General features: G+C 37.6%; 1 protein-coding gene across 1 annotated transcript; it reads left to right on the forward strand.

Annotated features, from left to right (window-relative positions):
• Nucleotides 1-1,153: 1,153 nt before the first annotated feature.
• On the forward strand, nt 1,154-14,290 carry LOC113174745. Its single transcript, XM_026378862.1, has 10 exons — nt 1,154-1,185; nt 5,960-6,043; nt 6,246-6,285; nt 6,514-6,651; nt 10,304-10,405; nt 11,084-11,185; nt 11,867-11,968; nt 12,597-12,698; nt 13,380-13,481; nt 14,044-14,290. Exons 2-10 carry the CDS (start codon nt 5,987-5,989, stop codon nt 14,109-14,111), a joined length of 813 nt encoding a protein of 270 aa, XP_026234647.1. The 5' UTR covers nt 1,154-1,185; nt 5,960-5,986; the 3' UTR covers nt 14,112-14,290.
• The last annotated feature ends 2,625 nt before the right edge of the window (nt 14,291-16,915 follow it).

A 16,915-nucleotide genomic window follows, 5' to 3' on the forward strand; every position in this document is an offset into this window, starting at 1 on the left:
CATCATTAACTTTGTGTCTTCTCTCTCCTGTAGTTGTGTTTCCTCCTCTCTGTCTCCCTCTCTCTGTACTTTTCTGCAGGTATCCTCGGCCTGGAGCTGTACATCTCCAGAATCCAGTTCATCTGCCCAATGTTCTTGCTGCTTCTTGTTGTCTTATTGCCTGCTGTTCTTTTCTCTCTTCTCTTTCCACTCACCCCAACCGGTCAAGGCAGATGGCCGCCCACTATGAGCCTGGTTCTGCTGGAGGTTTCTTCCTCTAAAGGAAGTTTTTCCTCTCCACTGTTGCCTAAAGCTTGCTCAAATGGGATTGTTGGGTTTTCTCTATAATTTTGTGTATAAATATTTTCTGTAAGGTCTTAAACCTTAAACACTGTAAAGTGCCTTGAGATAACTTCTGTTGTAAACTGGCGCTATACAAATCAAACTGAATTGAATTGAAACTGAATTGGTTGTTGGTAATATTCACTGCAGCCACTAGATGTAAGCAAACTCTAAACATGTTGATCATTTTTTGCTGCTATTACAAACTACTTACAAAGTTGTGTTTCACTCTTTTCACAACCAAAGAGATTTTGCAACAGCTTTTGTCAGCCATACATTGCATTGCTGTCAAAAATCTTTGATTAGATGAGACAGCAGCTTGACCAAGCTGCAGCTAAATCATGTTCAGATTCATCAGATCAAGCAAATGTTCAACACTTTCTCATCATCCTCCATGTTTGGACATATTTTTGTGCAACTGTTCCTGAAGAAGAAGGCTATTGTAGTAATTATGGTAATTCCATTTACTTACAGTAAAGGTGGCTCGTTTTGCCACAACTTCTGTGAGCCCTTTAACCCATTGCTGTCAAACTTGTTTGATTAGATGTGACAAATCATCTTTCTTTATGTTTCATCAGCATTAGCATTTGTTCTCCACTACTTCACCTCACCTCACCTGTCACTTAACTATTCCTGCTGTGTACACGCTATCATATATAGACTATTACTAGTAGATTGAAGCCATGTTTTAATTAGTCTCTCATTAAAATGCTCCTCTGGACAACCTTTTTTTGTAGTTTATTTTTCTAAGATCGGCATAATGATAATGAAATACTTTATGGATCCCCTTGAGGACATTGTGGTTGGACAGCTACTACAAGGTTTTGGTATCTTGTCCAATGATACCTGGATACCTGCAAAATAGTAAGTATTCAATGTAATTCAATTCAATTTTAGTTCTATAGCACTAAATAATACATATGTCATCTAAAGGCACTTTACAGTGTTTAAGGTTTATGACCTTACAAAATGTAACTGTATACAGAATTGTATAGAATACCTCTAAGATAAGATGGAGCTGGATTATTAAGTGCTTTATATGTGAGGAGAAGTGTTTTAAACTAGTATGGATTTTACAGGAAGCCAATGGAGAGAAGCTAACATGGGAGAAATATGATCTCTCTTGCTATATTTACAGTCAGAACTCTGACTGCAGCATTTTGAAATAACTGGAGGCTTTTTAAGGAGTTATTGGGACAAACTATTAATAATGAATTACAATAGTTCAAATCTGGAAGTAACAAATGCTTGAACTAGTTTTTCAGCATCACTTTGAGACAGGATAACCTCTGTCTTACTGTAGGTTATAAAAGGAAATTAGAGGACATCCAGGCCTTTACGTCTAGATAAATAAGATAAATATAACTGTGTATCATCTGTATAGCAATAAAAAATGTATGGTGCTTCCCAGTAATAGTATGCTGTATTATGCTGTAATATTACTTTAATTCCTCAGTAAATTCCAAACTGTAGAACAAATGCAGAAAGTTGGCTTTGATCGAAGTGTCAGAACACACAGTGAGTGTCACATTGACTAATTGTGGTTACTTCTTCATATGCTTTTCTAGGCTTAAACTGCTCTTTGGACACTCAAAGATATCCTAATTAAGCTTATTTTACCTTTTGTGCAGTTTTTAAATATCTGTTTTAATTTAAATGTATTTTGCCTTTGGCATTAAACACTGTCAGCACATGCACATGTGCATAGAGCGTTTGTAAACCTTGAGGGACATTTATTAAATATAAATTATTTTTTAAATATTTCTCCTTTTAATCTCCTCTTCCATGGTTAAATGCATGTTGAATAGAGTTGTGGTCTTATCATAGCCAGCATTAAAAAATGTCCACCTTTTCCCTTTGTGCTGGAGCTGTGACACTGCATGGTACTACCTTCACTATGCTTCACACATGACATTGCTTGTATTGGATCATGAGCAGATGTTTGTTCTTCCTTCAAACGATGGCCTTTCCATCACTCTGGTAAAGGTTAACTTTGGTCTTATCAGTCCATGAAAATTTGTTTAAGATCTTTGTGCATTCTCTTAGCACTTCTGGTTTTCTTCTTCTTGAAGTTTGAATGATTATAGGTTTTGTTATTCCAGAGAGAAAGTTCCTTTATGCAACATGTTCAATAGATTAAAAAACCAAAACACATCGTTTAAGACAAAGATTTTGAATATCTCTTTAAATGATTAGTTCTAATCTCTAACTTTGTGAAGGTCCAAACTAACAACCTGTACCTCTGTCATGCATTGCTCTACCTAGGGGTGTGTTTACAGCTTGTTTGTCTTGTCTTTTCAGCTTGACTGAACAATGTAAAATGACCCTTGATGGTGTTGACGGGAAGATGGTGAACGTGAAAACAGAACAAAAAATCACATTCATTAAAATTTAAACCAAAACACAATAATTCTGCAACCATAACCAAAGTGACCTTAATGCCTCAACCAAATCTTACAGGGAACCCATCCAATCCAAGCAGCTTATTAAAACTTGTTTTACTTTTAAAAATGTAGCACTTCATTCATTACATAACATAACATAAGCTTCATCGCAACATAACTATTATGTTGACTAAAATAATGTAATCGCAATTGCAGTTTAATTTTGGAGGAATATAGTTTTCAGAAGACAGAAGACCTCTGTTCATCATTCAAATGGTGCATTGCATAATGCTTCTGACATCAGCAGTTATTTTCCTTGGCTGACCCATGCTGTACCTGTCTTAACAGCCTGGCCAACATCTCTGAAGCACTTGGATGAACCTGTGTGAAGGTGTTATACAAATAAAGCTTGACAGATGGATTGCACGTTTTGTGTCTTGAAATGATTTGTTCTAATCTGTAACTTTATAAAAGTCCAAACTAACAACCTGGGTATTCACTGCGACTTCAACTCTGTCCTGCATTCTTCTAAATGAGTGTGTGTTTTCAAATGTCTGTGTTGACTGAACAATTTAAAAATACCTCTAAATGCTGTTGAAGGGAACATGTTGTACGTGCTTGTTAGATGAGCAAATGTTTTCTTCCAGCTAAGCTTTCTTCAGAAGAGGGCAAACAACCATCACCACCAAAAGGAATCCTAAATTTGCACACGGCCAAGTTATTTAATACAATGGAAATTAATACCAATATAAAACATGTCTTAATCACAACTTCATATTAGTTTTTATTTGTTCTGACTTTTTGGTTCTTTTAGGTAATTAAATAATTAATTACAGTTTAAGAATATGATCATATGTGAAGCTGAGGAAAATGACACCAACTACTTCAAAGCTTTTATTTGTGGGGTTATTTATATAGGTGGGCTTTATTTCCTTTTGTGAAATATAAGGTAAAACTCTGCAGCACAAAAGACTTCAGTAGCAAAGAAAATATGGCAGTGGCACCTCTGTAGGAAAACAGAATTTACAATATCAGTACACAGAGTGGTGTGCACTCATACTCAGGAACACAAAATGCTCAAAATGTACAATATTCTCAAAGTGCAGTCAAAAATAGCATACACAATCCTAAACCCAAAAAATACACAAAACACGAACATCTGATGTTACATCAGCTCACTCCTCACCTATACATTTGTATATTTGGCAACATATAAATGTATAAAAAGAAATATTCCCGTTCTTAACTCACCATCTATCAGCAAACACATCCCTCTCCAGTCTGACTCACCTGTATTTAACCCTTGACCCCGAGGACTGCATCACTATGCGAACCAGTCAGATTGCGTCCTCTGCTGTTCCAGGCGTAAATCTCCAGTAAAACTGCCATAATGACTACATCCAATTTACAGGGTTTTTTGACAGGATATCCACACATTTTTTCCACCTAGTTGCATAAATTTAAAAACAATACAGGGACACAGAACTATTTAACTGTCTGTCACTAAAAAATGAGGACCCAACTCTTCATTCACAACTGATGCTCGAAAACACCAGAATTGACGGGTCTGCCACAAACACCCAGTTCTCTTCAAAGATAAGAGCAGATTTACACTGAAGAAGTGATCGGTGTGAAGGAGTCTGAAAACAGCATAGTGAATTTTGCCTGTAATATCATTATCGATTATCTGGGGAGGAATAACTTGAGATGACTGCATAGAGCCCTATGGCATAGCCAATAGCACCCGGACTGCTATGAGGTACCAAGATGAAATCCACTCATGGTTTAGTGGGGCCTGAGTTCCTCCTGAATAATGAAGGCCTGGATGCCACTCACTGGCCCTCACGGTCCCCTGGCCTAAATCCAATGAATCATCTAAAGGGCATTATGTATAGATGCATCATGAGTTGTAGAATGGCACATTATTGTTGAAAGAGAACATCTTGTTGTTGATGTATGCCAGTTCAGGATTGCTAAGCCTAATACCAGCCTAAACTATCACATGTGCAGCTTTGTAAGTAGCCACATGGGGGGGTGACAGCTGTAATAATTTAATATTTGGAGCAGGTCATCACAAAGCATGTGCACCAGTATGGACAATTATAGCACAAATTCTGACTGTAGCGCACCCTAGTGGCGAATCTCTGTACTAACTGTAGAAATTAGGCGACCTGGTGGCTCAGTGGGTAGATCATCTGCTTTGGATGCAGAAGGTTTGGGGTTCAAACCCCACCACAGACACCAGGTGTGTCCTTGAGCGAGACGCTCCACGCTAGCTCCCCGGGGGGTTGGGTTAAATGCAGAGGACAAATTTCATCTGTAACATCTAAAATATGACAAAATAAAGGTGTTTCTTCTTCTTCTTCTTCTTCTAAATTGTAAATGTGTCCTCAAACTACCACTGAGCACCAAGCCAGTTTTGGTTTGCATAAGCAATATTAGTTAACCATTATATCAACCAAATCCACTGGTTGGTGTGGTTGATATTCAACAACCATTGGCATGAACACAGTAACAAAAGTTGTAAATTGAGTGATTCCGTTGTTTTTGGGGTGCTTAAAATGGTATGTACTGAGCCTGAAGATGATTGGAATCCAATTAATGCAAGGAAATAAGAATTTTAGTTGTGGTACCTAAGGTCAAGAATTATAAGCCATAATGCAAACATAAAACATAATTTGCCAAACTGTGGCGCTGTAGATTTCAACTTTTAGTGTGTGAAGAACTTAATAGAGCAGAAGCTGGATAATAAATTTTATGTTTGTGATAAACAGATTTACAAAATCCTTCTATGGACAGCCATTGATAAATCATAATAAATAAACTGTAATAGTTAAATTAGAGTTGAATAGAAGCGTAAATATCTTTAATAAGTGCAACATTTTGACAGTGAAGTGGTTTCTGTAGCTGAAAGTATGGTGAAATAGCTAAAAATATACAGAACAAAATGTATGGAACAAAACCTATGCTGTTAACAATTCACAGTGATGAATAAAGGAATTCTTCCACCAATGTGTTGCACCATGGCTGGAAAATCTCAGTGAGTTGTGTTGTTCCACCTGACTAGTTTAAGATAACCTATTACACCTATAAATACAGAGAAGCAGAGCACCTGCTGTATACCGTCCTGATACAACAGGTAACTCCTCTGGTTTCAATCTTATTCCTATTAATCTCGCTTATTTGAGTGCTTATTAAATAGGCCACATTTAATCCTAAATAACAAAACAGTTTTTTGTTTTGTGTTTTGTCAGATTTGTCGTTCATTGGAGAGGACCACAATGATGTCTCCTGTTTTCTTTTTCCTCCTCTTGCTATCAATGCTACCTATTCCTTCAGTAAGTTTAAGTCTGCTGCTGTCCTGTGACAAACATTCATCTGCAAAATGCCAACTCTAGATTAAATTCAAGTATGCATATTTTTAAAAGAGCATTGAATTGAAGAGGAAAGAGTTTAGAAATATGGGTTTCTCTGAATAGCAACAAAAATATCTATGAATAACAACTGAAAACTGTGTAATTTTACTGTTTTGTGTTGCAGAATTGCCAAGAATTGAAGAGTGGACAACACTCAGTTCTAAGTACAATTTTAGCTTTTCTGTTCTTTTGTGTTTCACATGTTAAAAATGCTAAATAAGTCCACTGAAAATGTTTTGGTATCTGTTTTCTCTTCCTCTAGATGAAAATTTAGATAGATAATGAAACATTTAAACTAATGTGTTAAAGTGTACACATTTTCTCCATTAACCACATAAAACTCTACATTCTACTGCTGTTACGCCAAAATCTGTGTTTTTGCTGTTTTGCAGAGAAGTCTGTGAGATCCAATGTGGTTATGCCAACTTCCCCCAAGGTACATAAGGTAGTCCCCAAGGTAGTCAAAGGTTTCGATGAGCCTGAATCTGGATCCTACATCAACATTCCTGTTGCTGACTCTTCTGAGCTCGGTAAGATACAGTAATTTAACTACAGACCCTGAGAAACTAATCCAGTCAACATCACCTCATTTACAGTAGATACAATTTTGATTACAGTGAAAATTATTACCAAATATGAAGTAAAATAAATTTAAATATTAAAACATGTGGCAATAACACCAAGAGATGTGCTGTGAGTTGAATCTAATGCTTGAAACAACTGATGTAAAACCAGGGGTCACTAACAAGGCGCACCGCGGCCCGGATCCAGACCTAGAAGCTGTCCCATACAGACCTGGAGCTACAGACCAAACCGAACGTTTTGATTCCTTAAATTTAACCGGCGCAGCTATTGCGATCTTTACGATAGGTATTTAGTGGACGCGAGAACGCATCAGCCAGTTGAATGCGAGTTAAGCCATCCCACGTGACTTCACTTAGCCAATCGATTTTGTGGATCAAAGTCGATAAAATTAGCAAGACAACAGCAGATGAGAGAAAGTTTGAGGTTGGAAAGAAATGATTAAAAAAAGACAGTGATAACAGAGAGACAGAGAGGAGAGATACAGACGACAGAGAGGAGAGATACAGACGACAGAGAGGAGAGATACAGACGACAGAGAGGAGAGATACAGACGACAGAGAGGAGAGATACAGACGACAGAGAGGAGAGATACAGACGACAGAGAGGAGAGATACAGACGACAGAGAGGAGAGATACAGACGACAGAGAGGAGAGATACAGACGAGAGAGGAGAGATACAGACGACAGAGAGGAGAGATACAGACGACAGAGAGGAGAGAGACAGACGACAGAGAGGAGAGATACAGACGAAGAGAGGAGAGATACAGACGACAGAGAGGAGAGATACAGACGACAGAGAGGAGAGATACAGACGACAGAGAGGAGAGAGAGACAGACGACAGAGAGGAGAGATACAGACGACAGAGAGGAGAGATACAGACGACAGAGAGGAGAGAGATACAGACGACAGAGAGGAGAGAGATACAGACGACAGAGAGGAGAGATACAGACGAAGAAAGGAGAGATACAGACGACAGAGAGGAGAGAGATACAGACGAAGAAGAGGAGAGATACAGACGACATAGAGGAGAGATACAGACGACAGAGAGGAGAGATACAGACGACAGAGAGGAGAGATACAGACGACAGAGAGGAGAGATACAGACGACAGAGAGGAGAGATACAGACGAGAGAGGAGAGATACAGACGACAGAGAGGAGAGAGACAGACGAAGAGAGGGAGAGAGATACAGACGACAGAGAGGAGAGAGACAGACGACAGAGAGGAGAGAGAGACAGACGACAGAGAGGAGACAGACAGACGACAGAGAGGAGACAGACAGACGACAGAGATGAGAGAGATACAGACGACAGAGAGGAGAGATACAGACGACAGAGAGGAGAGATACAGACGACAGAGAGGAGAGAGACAGACGACAGAGAGGAGAGAGAGACAGACGACAGAGATGAGAGAGATACAGACGACAGAGAGGAGAGATACAGACGACAGAGAGGAGAGAGAGACAGACGACAGAGAGGAGACAGACAGACGACAGAGAGGAGAGAGAGACAGACGAAGAGAGGAGAGAGATACAGACGACAGAGAGGAGAGAGATACAGACGACAGAGAGGAGAGATACAGAGGAAGAGAGGAGAGAGATACAGACGACAGAGAGGAGAGAGAGACAGACGACAGAGAGGAGAGATACAGAGGAAGAGAGGGAGAGAGATACAGACGACAGAGAGGAGAGATACAGACGACAGAGAGGAGAGATACAGACGACAGAGAGGAGAGATACAGACGACAGAGAGAAGAGATACAGACGACAGAGAGGAGAGATACAGACGACAGAGAGGAGAGATACAGACGACAGATAGGAGAGATACAGACGACAGATAGGAGAGAGATACAGACGACAGAGAGGAGAGAGAGATACAGACGACAGAGAGGAGAGAGATACAGACGACAGAGAGGAGAGATACAGACGACAGAGAGGAGAGAGATACAGACGACAGAGAGGAGAGATACAGACGACAGAGAGGAGAGATACAGACGACAGAGAGGAGAGATACAGACGAAGAGAGGAGAGATACAGACGACAGAGAGGAGAGAGATACAGACGACAGAGAGGAGAGAGATACAGACGACAGAGAGGAGAGAGATACAGACGACAGAGAGGAGAGATACAGACAAAGAAAGGAGAGATACAGACGACAGAGAGGAGAGAGATACAGACGAAGAAGAGGAGAGATACAGACGACATAGAGGAGAGATACAGACGACAGAGAGGAGAGATACAGACGACAGAGAGGAGAGATACAGACGACAGAGAGGAGAGATACAGACGAAGAGAGGAGAGATACAGACGACAGAGAGGAGAGAGATACAGACGACAGAGAGGAGAGATACAGACGACAGAGAGGAGAGATACAGACGACAGAGAGGAGAGATACAGACGACAGAGAGGAGAGATACAGACGAGAGAGAGGAGAGATACAGACGAGAGAGGAGAGAGATACAGACGACAGAGAGGAGAGATACAGACGACAGAGAGGAGAGATACAGACGACAGAGAGGAGAGATACAGACGACAGATAGGAGAGATACAGACGACAGATAGGAGAGAGATACAGACGACAGAGAGGAGAGAGATACAGACGACAGAGAGGAGAGAGATACAGACGACAGAGAGGAGAGATACAGACGACATAGAGGAGAGATACAGACGACAGAGAGGAGAGAGATACAGACGAGAGAGGAGAGAGATACAGACGACAGAGAGGAGAGAGATACAGACGACAGAGAGGAGAGATACAGACGACAGAGAGGAGAGATACAGACGACAGAGGAGAGATACAGACGACAGAGAGGAGAGAGACAGACGAAGAGAGGAGAGATACAGACGACAGAGAGGAGAGAGATACAGACGACAGAGAGGAGAGATACAGACGACAGAGAGGAGAGATACAGACGACAGAGAGACAGACGACAGAGAGGAGAGATACAGACGACAGTATATTTACAGTTTGCTAAGTTACAGTAACTTAACTACAGACCCTGAGAAACTAGTCCAGTCTACATCACCGTCATTGTTCCAATCTGAACTAAACAAGTTTCATTACAGGGAAATTTATAATCAAAATAAAATGAATAAAATAAAACAAAATATTTCTATATTAATACATTATGACAATATCACAATGACAACTGCTGAGAGTTGCACCTGATTGCCCAGCTGAAAAAAACATATCAAAACAGTTAATGCTCATTAACAGAAAATGGTCACAAAACATACTGTGATGCTAAATTAAAGTTTCAAGTGCATATTTCTAAGTTATTGATGAAATAAATGACCTATAGAATAATAAATGTTTCACTGATAATGAAGCTTGTAAACTAATGGGTTTAGAAAGATTTTCCATTAACCACGTAAAACTCTAAATTCCACTGCTGATATTCCAAAATCTGTGTTCTTGTTGTTTTACAGCAAAGATATAAAGATTTGATGTGCACTGTAAATTATGGTTAAAAAAAAATGTTTCTTATTAAATATACCATAATGTGTCTGACATTTACACCTTATTTTTTACGGTGAAATTTTGGCAACCACAGCTGCCGGTATTTTACCGTAAATTACAACGATTTTTTCTTTTACAGTCTTTGTGAAGGAGAAAGCACTGCCCAGGGTAGTCCGCGGCTTCGAGGAGCCTGAATCTGGATCCAACATTAACGCTCCTGATGCTGACTCTTCTGAGTTTGGTAAGTTACAGTAACTTAACTACAGACCCTGAGAAACTAGTCCAGTCTACATCACCGTCATTGTTCCAATCTGAACTAAACAAGATTCATTACAGGGAAATTTATAATCAAAATAAAATGAATAAAATAAAACAAAACAATTCTATATTAATACAGGATGACAATATCACAGTGACAACTGCTGAGAGTTGCACCTGATTGCCCAGCTGAAAAAAACATATCAAAACAGTTAATGCTCATTAACAGAAAATGTTCACAAAACATACTGTGATGCTAAATTAAAGTTAAAAAAACTGTTAAATAGCAACAGTATATTACCGTTAAATGCAAAACAGTATATCACCGTAATAGAGTTATACAGTTATACAGATGTACTGTGTTTAAACCTGAAATAGACTGTATCTAGGTTTACAGTACATCTGTTATTTTACATAGTTTACCTGTAAATAGACTTAACTATAGCAGTTATTGTTAATTAAATTACCGTTAACAGGTTTACAGTAAACCTACATTAAATGTAATGTAAACCCAAACAGTTGCCATAACTCATAAAATGGACGGTTTCTTATTAAATATACCATAATGTGTCTGACATTTACACCTTATTTTTTACGTTGAAATTCTGGCAACCACAGCTGCTGGTATTTTACCGTAAATTACAACAATTTTCTTTTACAGTCTTTGTGAAGGAGAAAGCACTGCCCAGGGTAGTCCGCATCTTTGAGGGACCTGAATCTGGATCCAACATTAACGCTCCTGATGCTGACTCTTCTGAGTTTGGTAAGTTACAGTAACTTAACTACAGACCCTGAGAAACTAGTCCAGTCAACATCACCGTCATTGTTCCAATCTGAATTACACAAGTTTCATTACAGGGAAATTTATAATCAAAAATAAAATGAATAAAATAAAACAAAATATTTCTATATTAATACATGATGGCAATAACACAGTGACAACTGCTGAGAGTTGCACCTGATTGCCCAGCTGAAAAAAACATATCAAAACAGTTGATGCTCATTAACAGAAAATGTTCACAAAACATACTGTGATGCTAAATTAAAGTAAAAAAAACTGTTAAATAGCAACAGTATATTACCGTTAAATGCAAAACAGTATATCACCGTAATAAAGTTATACAGTTATACAGATGTACTGTGTTTAAACCTGAAATAGACTGTATCTAGGTTTACAGTACATCTGTTATTTTACATAGTTTATCTGTAAATAAACTTAACTATAGCAGTTATTGTTAATTAAATTACCGTTAACAGGTTTACAGTAAACCTACATTAAATGTAATGTAAACCCAAAGAGTTGCCATAACTCATAAAATGGACGGCTTCTTATTAAATATACCATAATGTGTCTGACATTTACACCTTATTTTTTACGGTGAAATTCTGGCAACCACAGCTGCCGGTATTTTACCGTAAATTATACAGATTCTTTTTTTTACAGTCTTTGTGAAAGAGAAAGCACTGCCCAGGGTAGTCCGCGGCTTCGAGGAGCCTGAATCTGAGTCCAACATTAACGCTCCTGATGCTGACTCTTCTGAGTTTGGTAAGTTACAGTAACTTAACTACAGACCCTGAGAAACTAGTCCAGTCTACATCACCGTCATTGTTCCAATCTGAATTACACAAGTTTCATTACAGGGAAATTTATAATCAAAAATAAAATGAATAAAATAAAACAAAATATTTCTATATTAATACATGATGGCAATAACACAGTGACAACTGCTGAGAGTTGCACCTGATTGCCCAGCTGAAAAAAACATATCAAAACAGTTAATGCTCATTAACAGAAAATGGTCACAAAACATACTGTGATGCTGAATTAAAGTTTCAAGTGCATATTTCTAAGTTATTGATGAAATAAATGACTTATAGAATAATAAATGTTTCACTGATAATGAAGCTTGTAAACTAATGGGTTTAGAAAGATTTTCCATTAACCACGTAAAACTCTAAATTCCACTGCTGATATTCCAAAATCTGTGTTCTTGTTGTTTTACAGCAAAGATATAAAGATTTGATGTGCACTGTAAATTATGGTTAAAAAAAATGTTTCTTATTAAATATACCATAATGTGTCTGACATTTACACCTTATTTTTTACGTTGAAATTCTGACAACCACAGCTGCCGGTATTTTACCGTAAATTACAACGATTTTTTCTTTTACAGTCTTTGTGAAGGAGAAAGCACTGCCCAGGGTAGTCCGCATCTTTGAGGGACCTGAATCTGAGTCCAACATTAAAGCTCCTGATGCTGACTCTTCTGAGTTTGGTAAGTTACAGTAACTTAACTACAGACCCTGAGAAACTAGTCCAGTCTACATCACCGTCATTGTTCCAATCTGAATTACACAAGTTTCATTACAGGGAAATTTATAATCAAAAATAAAATGAATAAAATAAAACAAAATATTTCTATATTAATACATGATGGCAATAACACAATGACAACTGCTGAGAGTTGCACCTGATTGCCCAGCTGAAAAAAACATATCAAAACAGTTGATGCTCATTAACAGAAAATGGTCACAAAACATACTGTGATGCTAAATTAAAGTTAAAAAAACTGTTAAATAGCAACAGTATATTACCGTTAAATGCAAAACAGTATATCACCGTAATAGAGTTATACAGTTATACAGATGTACTGTGTTTAAACCTGAAATAGACTGTATCTAGGTTTACAGTACATCTGTTATTTTACATAGTTTATCTGTAAATAGACTTAACTATAGCAGTTATTTTTAATTAAATTACCGTTAACAGGTTTACAGTAAACCTACATTAAATGTAATGTAAACCCAAAGAGTTGCCATAACTCATAAAATGGACGGTTTCTTATTAAATATACCATAATGTGTCTGACATTTACACCTTATTTTTTACGTTGAAATTCTGACAACCACAGCTGCCGGTATTTTACCGTAAATTATACAGATTTTTTCTTTTACAGTCTTTGTGAAAGAGAAAGCACTGCCCAGGGTAGTCCGCGGCTTCGAGGAGCCTGAATCTGGATCCAACATTAACGCTCCTGATGCTGACTCTTCTGAGTTTGGTAAGTTACAGTAACTTAACTACAGACCCTGAGAAACTAGTCCAGTCTACATCACCGTCATTGTTCCAATCTGAATTACACAAGTTTCATTACAGGGAAATTTATAATCAAAATAAAATGAATAAAATAAAACAAAATATTTCTATATTAATACATTATGACAATAACACAATGACAACTGCTGAGAGTTGCATCTGATTGCCCAGCTGAAAAAAACATATCAAAACAGTTAATGCTCATTAACAGAAAATGGTCACAAAACATACTGTGATGCTAAATTAAAGTAAAAAAAACTGTTAAATAGCAACAGTATATTACCGTAATAGAGTTATACAGTTATACAGATGTACTTTGTTTAAACCTGAAATAGACTGTATCTAGGTTTACAGTACATCTGTTATTTTACATAGTTTACCTGTAAATAGACTTAACTATAGCAGTTATTTTAAAATTAAATTACAGGTTTACAGTAAACCTACATTAAAAGTAATGTAAACCAACAAAGTACTGTATAAAATGGACGGTTTGTTATTAAATATACCATACTATGTTTTTTTTACAGTGTTTGTTAATGGGAACGCAGTTTCCAGGCTAGTCTACGCTGCCCCCAAGGTAGTCCGTGGCTCCTAGAGGCCTGAATCTGGATCCTACGTCTAGACTACAAAAGTTGTAGACGCTGTTTCAGTTCATCATACACTGTATCTTTGAGAGGGTTTTTGACTTTGACTGATTTTTAAATAATTGCAATTTAATAATTTAATCCTGTCTTTATTGATGTTTTGAATGGACAAAATGTTCAATATCAAAAATAAAACATGCATAAACACAATGTTTTTAATTTTTTCTTTTCTGGCATGAAGTTAAATATAAGAAAACACAAAAAAAAAACTTGTGTTCATAAAACATTAATAATGATGTGATGTCTTCCTTTCCTTTTGTATTCATCTCTACAACAAAGTGAGTGAGATGTTCTGTTAATAAAGATCAGAAATAACAAAGGCATTAGGTCATATTTCCACTTAAGCTGGAAGTTAAGCTGGAAGTTGGAGTCATAGCAACTGGACTTCTTGTTAGTGTAGCCCACCCATACAATTCCTTTTTACATTTTCTGTTGTGCTTGTTTCAACGCGTTATCTCACATTAAAACAAACACCTTGCATGGGAGATGAAAAGATCGGAGGATCTACTAAATCATTAAATATTGGGAAATGAGACTGACCACCACAGAGCACTATGATTCTGGCCAGTGTGCAGAGAGCCCTGGTTAACTTATAATATAGCTACACTACAAATAAGCTGAAACTCCCATGCATTACCTGTGTTTAACTGTAACCCATAAATCTCTACATTCATATCCATAAAGACTCAGAAGGAACACAAAGGAATATGAGATGCACATATACTCACACAATACAACATTTAATTATGGCAATTTATACATCCAAACCACCCCATTTGTAAAAGAACCAGTTACTTTTGAACACATGTAAATTCAGTGTAAAGTCTGAATACCTGGGATTTTCAGGATTATTTTCAGTTTATGGTACCAGTACTCACAGTTCCTTACAGTTCAGGTTGACAGGTATGTTGTGTTTTCTAAAAGTGCTTTTCAGCTTCTCCGAAACCCCAGCCATGTAACGCGTGACCAGGTTTTGCGTTGGACCTGGGTCTAGTTTGTGCTGTAGTGGATGATGCGAATCAAACAAAAGCTACTGGTCTGTGTGTGTGTGTTTTCTGTAAATCTCTATTTTTAGTCTGTCGCCTGTCCCAATGATGACTGCACAGTCTAGAAAACCCAAACGGTTGTCTTTGGCATCATCCCTTGTGAAACTGATGTTGATGTCTACTGAGTTAATGTGGTCTGTGAAAGAATGTACCTCCTCTTGATCTTCACCCAGGTGTCATCCACATATCTGAACCAGTGGGTAGGTATCAACCCTGAGAAGGAGTTAAGAGCTTTCTTCTCTCTTTCTGTTTCTGTCTGTCTGTCTTTCCATATGTAACCAACTACCTTGAGACTGAAGGAGCTAGTTGGATGAGTGCTGAAATGTGGACTATGTCATTGGAATAAAGGAACAGTACTAGGGTGGTTTAAATCTTATCTGTCTAGATAGATTCCAGTTGTGTTAATGTTAATGATAAGTCTTCCATGCACCATTAGCTTCTCTCCATTAGCTCCCTGTAAAAGAGTTTAAAACACTTCTGCTCACATCTAAATCACTTAATAATCCCATTTCCCAGCAGAATTCTCTGTTCCAAATGTAGAATGGGAGGCAAAGCCTTTAGCTATCAGGCTCCTCTCCTGTGGAACCAGCTCCCAGTTCAGGTTCTGGAGGCAGAAACCCTCTCCACAAGACTAGACTTAAAACTTTTCTTTTTATAAAGCTTGAGCTGGATCAGGTGACTGAACTATCTCTTAGTTCAGTCTAGTTAGATAGTTAGATACACTGGGTGCCTCTCTTCTCCTCTCCTCTTTCTATTAAAAGGCTAACATTGCATGTAATTAACTTTGTAATTTCTCTCTTGAGATCAATTCGGTCCTGATTTGGCGCTATATAAATAAATTGAATTGTATTGAATTGAATGTAATACATTTCCACAGCAGGGTCAAATGGAAAATGAACTTGCTGATGTATCAAGGAAGGAAACCTTTTAATTGTGATTGAAATTATGTCTCTTCAGTCAAAGTCAAAGATGCTATTGTTAAAGCTAAAACCCTTATTCATCTTCTTTATTTCTTCAATTTATTTAGATCAATCTCCAAAACCTAGTTTCCATTACAACTCAGTATTGAGTATAAAGAAACCTGAAGTAAAGAAAATGTACACAGGGTTGTTTACAGCTTTGCGGCAGCAGTTTAGGGAAGATAATGTCCTATTTCAACATGGCACAAACCTAACATCAGGAAGTTACTGCAATAACTGCAATATGCAGTAACTTCTTCTTTCATTCACTGGAAACAGAGACAACAGGTCACTATTAGTATTTTCACATACACATACAGGCCTTTTTAAAAGAACCAACCTCAGTCCCCTTAACATGGACCAACAAGTGGACCTGGAGAAACGGGCATTTGTTTTTTTGCCATTCACAGTGCAGTTGATTTCAAAGAGGACTCTGTGTTCTTTTTGTTCACACTGTTATTTATTTTCACTGCAGGGGCTGCAGCACCACCTGTTGGCCAGTGTTTGTGAAAGAGTTGAAAACTCGGTAGGCTAAGTACTGGTTTAATATTATTACACAGCCAAAGTAAAACCACAAAAATATTTATCGTCAACATTTTTTTCAAAACGTATTTATCAGGGAAAAAAAATCAGTGTTTCTTTTATATATAGTAAGTAGAATGAAAGTGAAGTGAATGCCTCTGTGAAATATTTACACTGACAAATTAAGGAGAAGTTAAAATACTGTTGCTGCCACTATTATGGTATATT

This window comes from Anabas testudineus, chromosome 3 (genome assembly GCF_900324465.2).
Source record: "Anabas testudineus chromosome 3, fAnaTes1.2, whole genome shotgun sequence".
Lineage (NCBI taxonomy): Eukaryota > Metazoa > Chordata > Actinopteri > Anabantiformes > Anabantidae > Anabas > Anabas testudineus.

Excerpts from the sequence above, each read along its gene's own strand:
- LOC113174745 (XM_026378862.1), top strand. The coding sequence starts at position 5,987 with ATGATGTCTCCTGTTTTCTTTTTCCTCCTCTTGCTATCAATGCTACCT. Across the intron at positions 6,044-6,245 it reads CAATGCTACCTATTCCTTCA|AATTGCCAAGAATTGAAGAG; the intron begins GTAAGTTTAAGT and ends TTTGTGTTGCAG. Across the intron at positions 10,406-11,083 it reads TGCTGACTCTTCTGAGTTTG|TCTTTGTGAAGGAGAAAGCA; the intron begins GTAAGTTACAGT and ends TTTCTTTTACAG.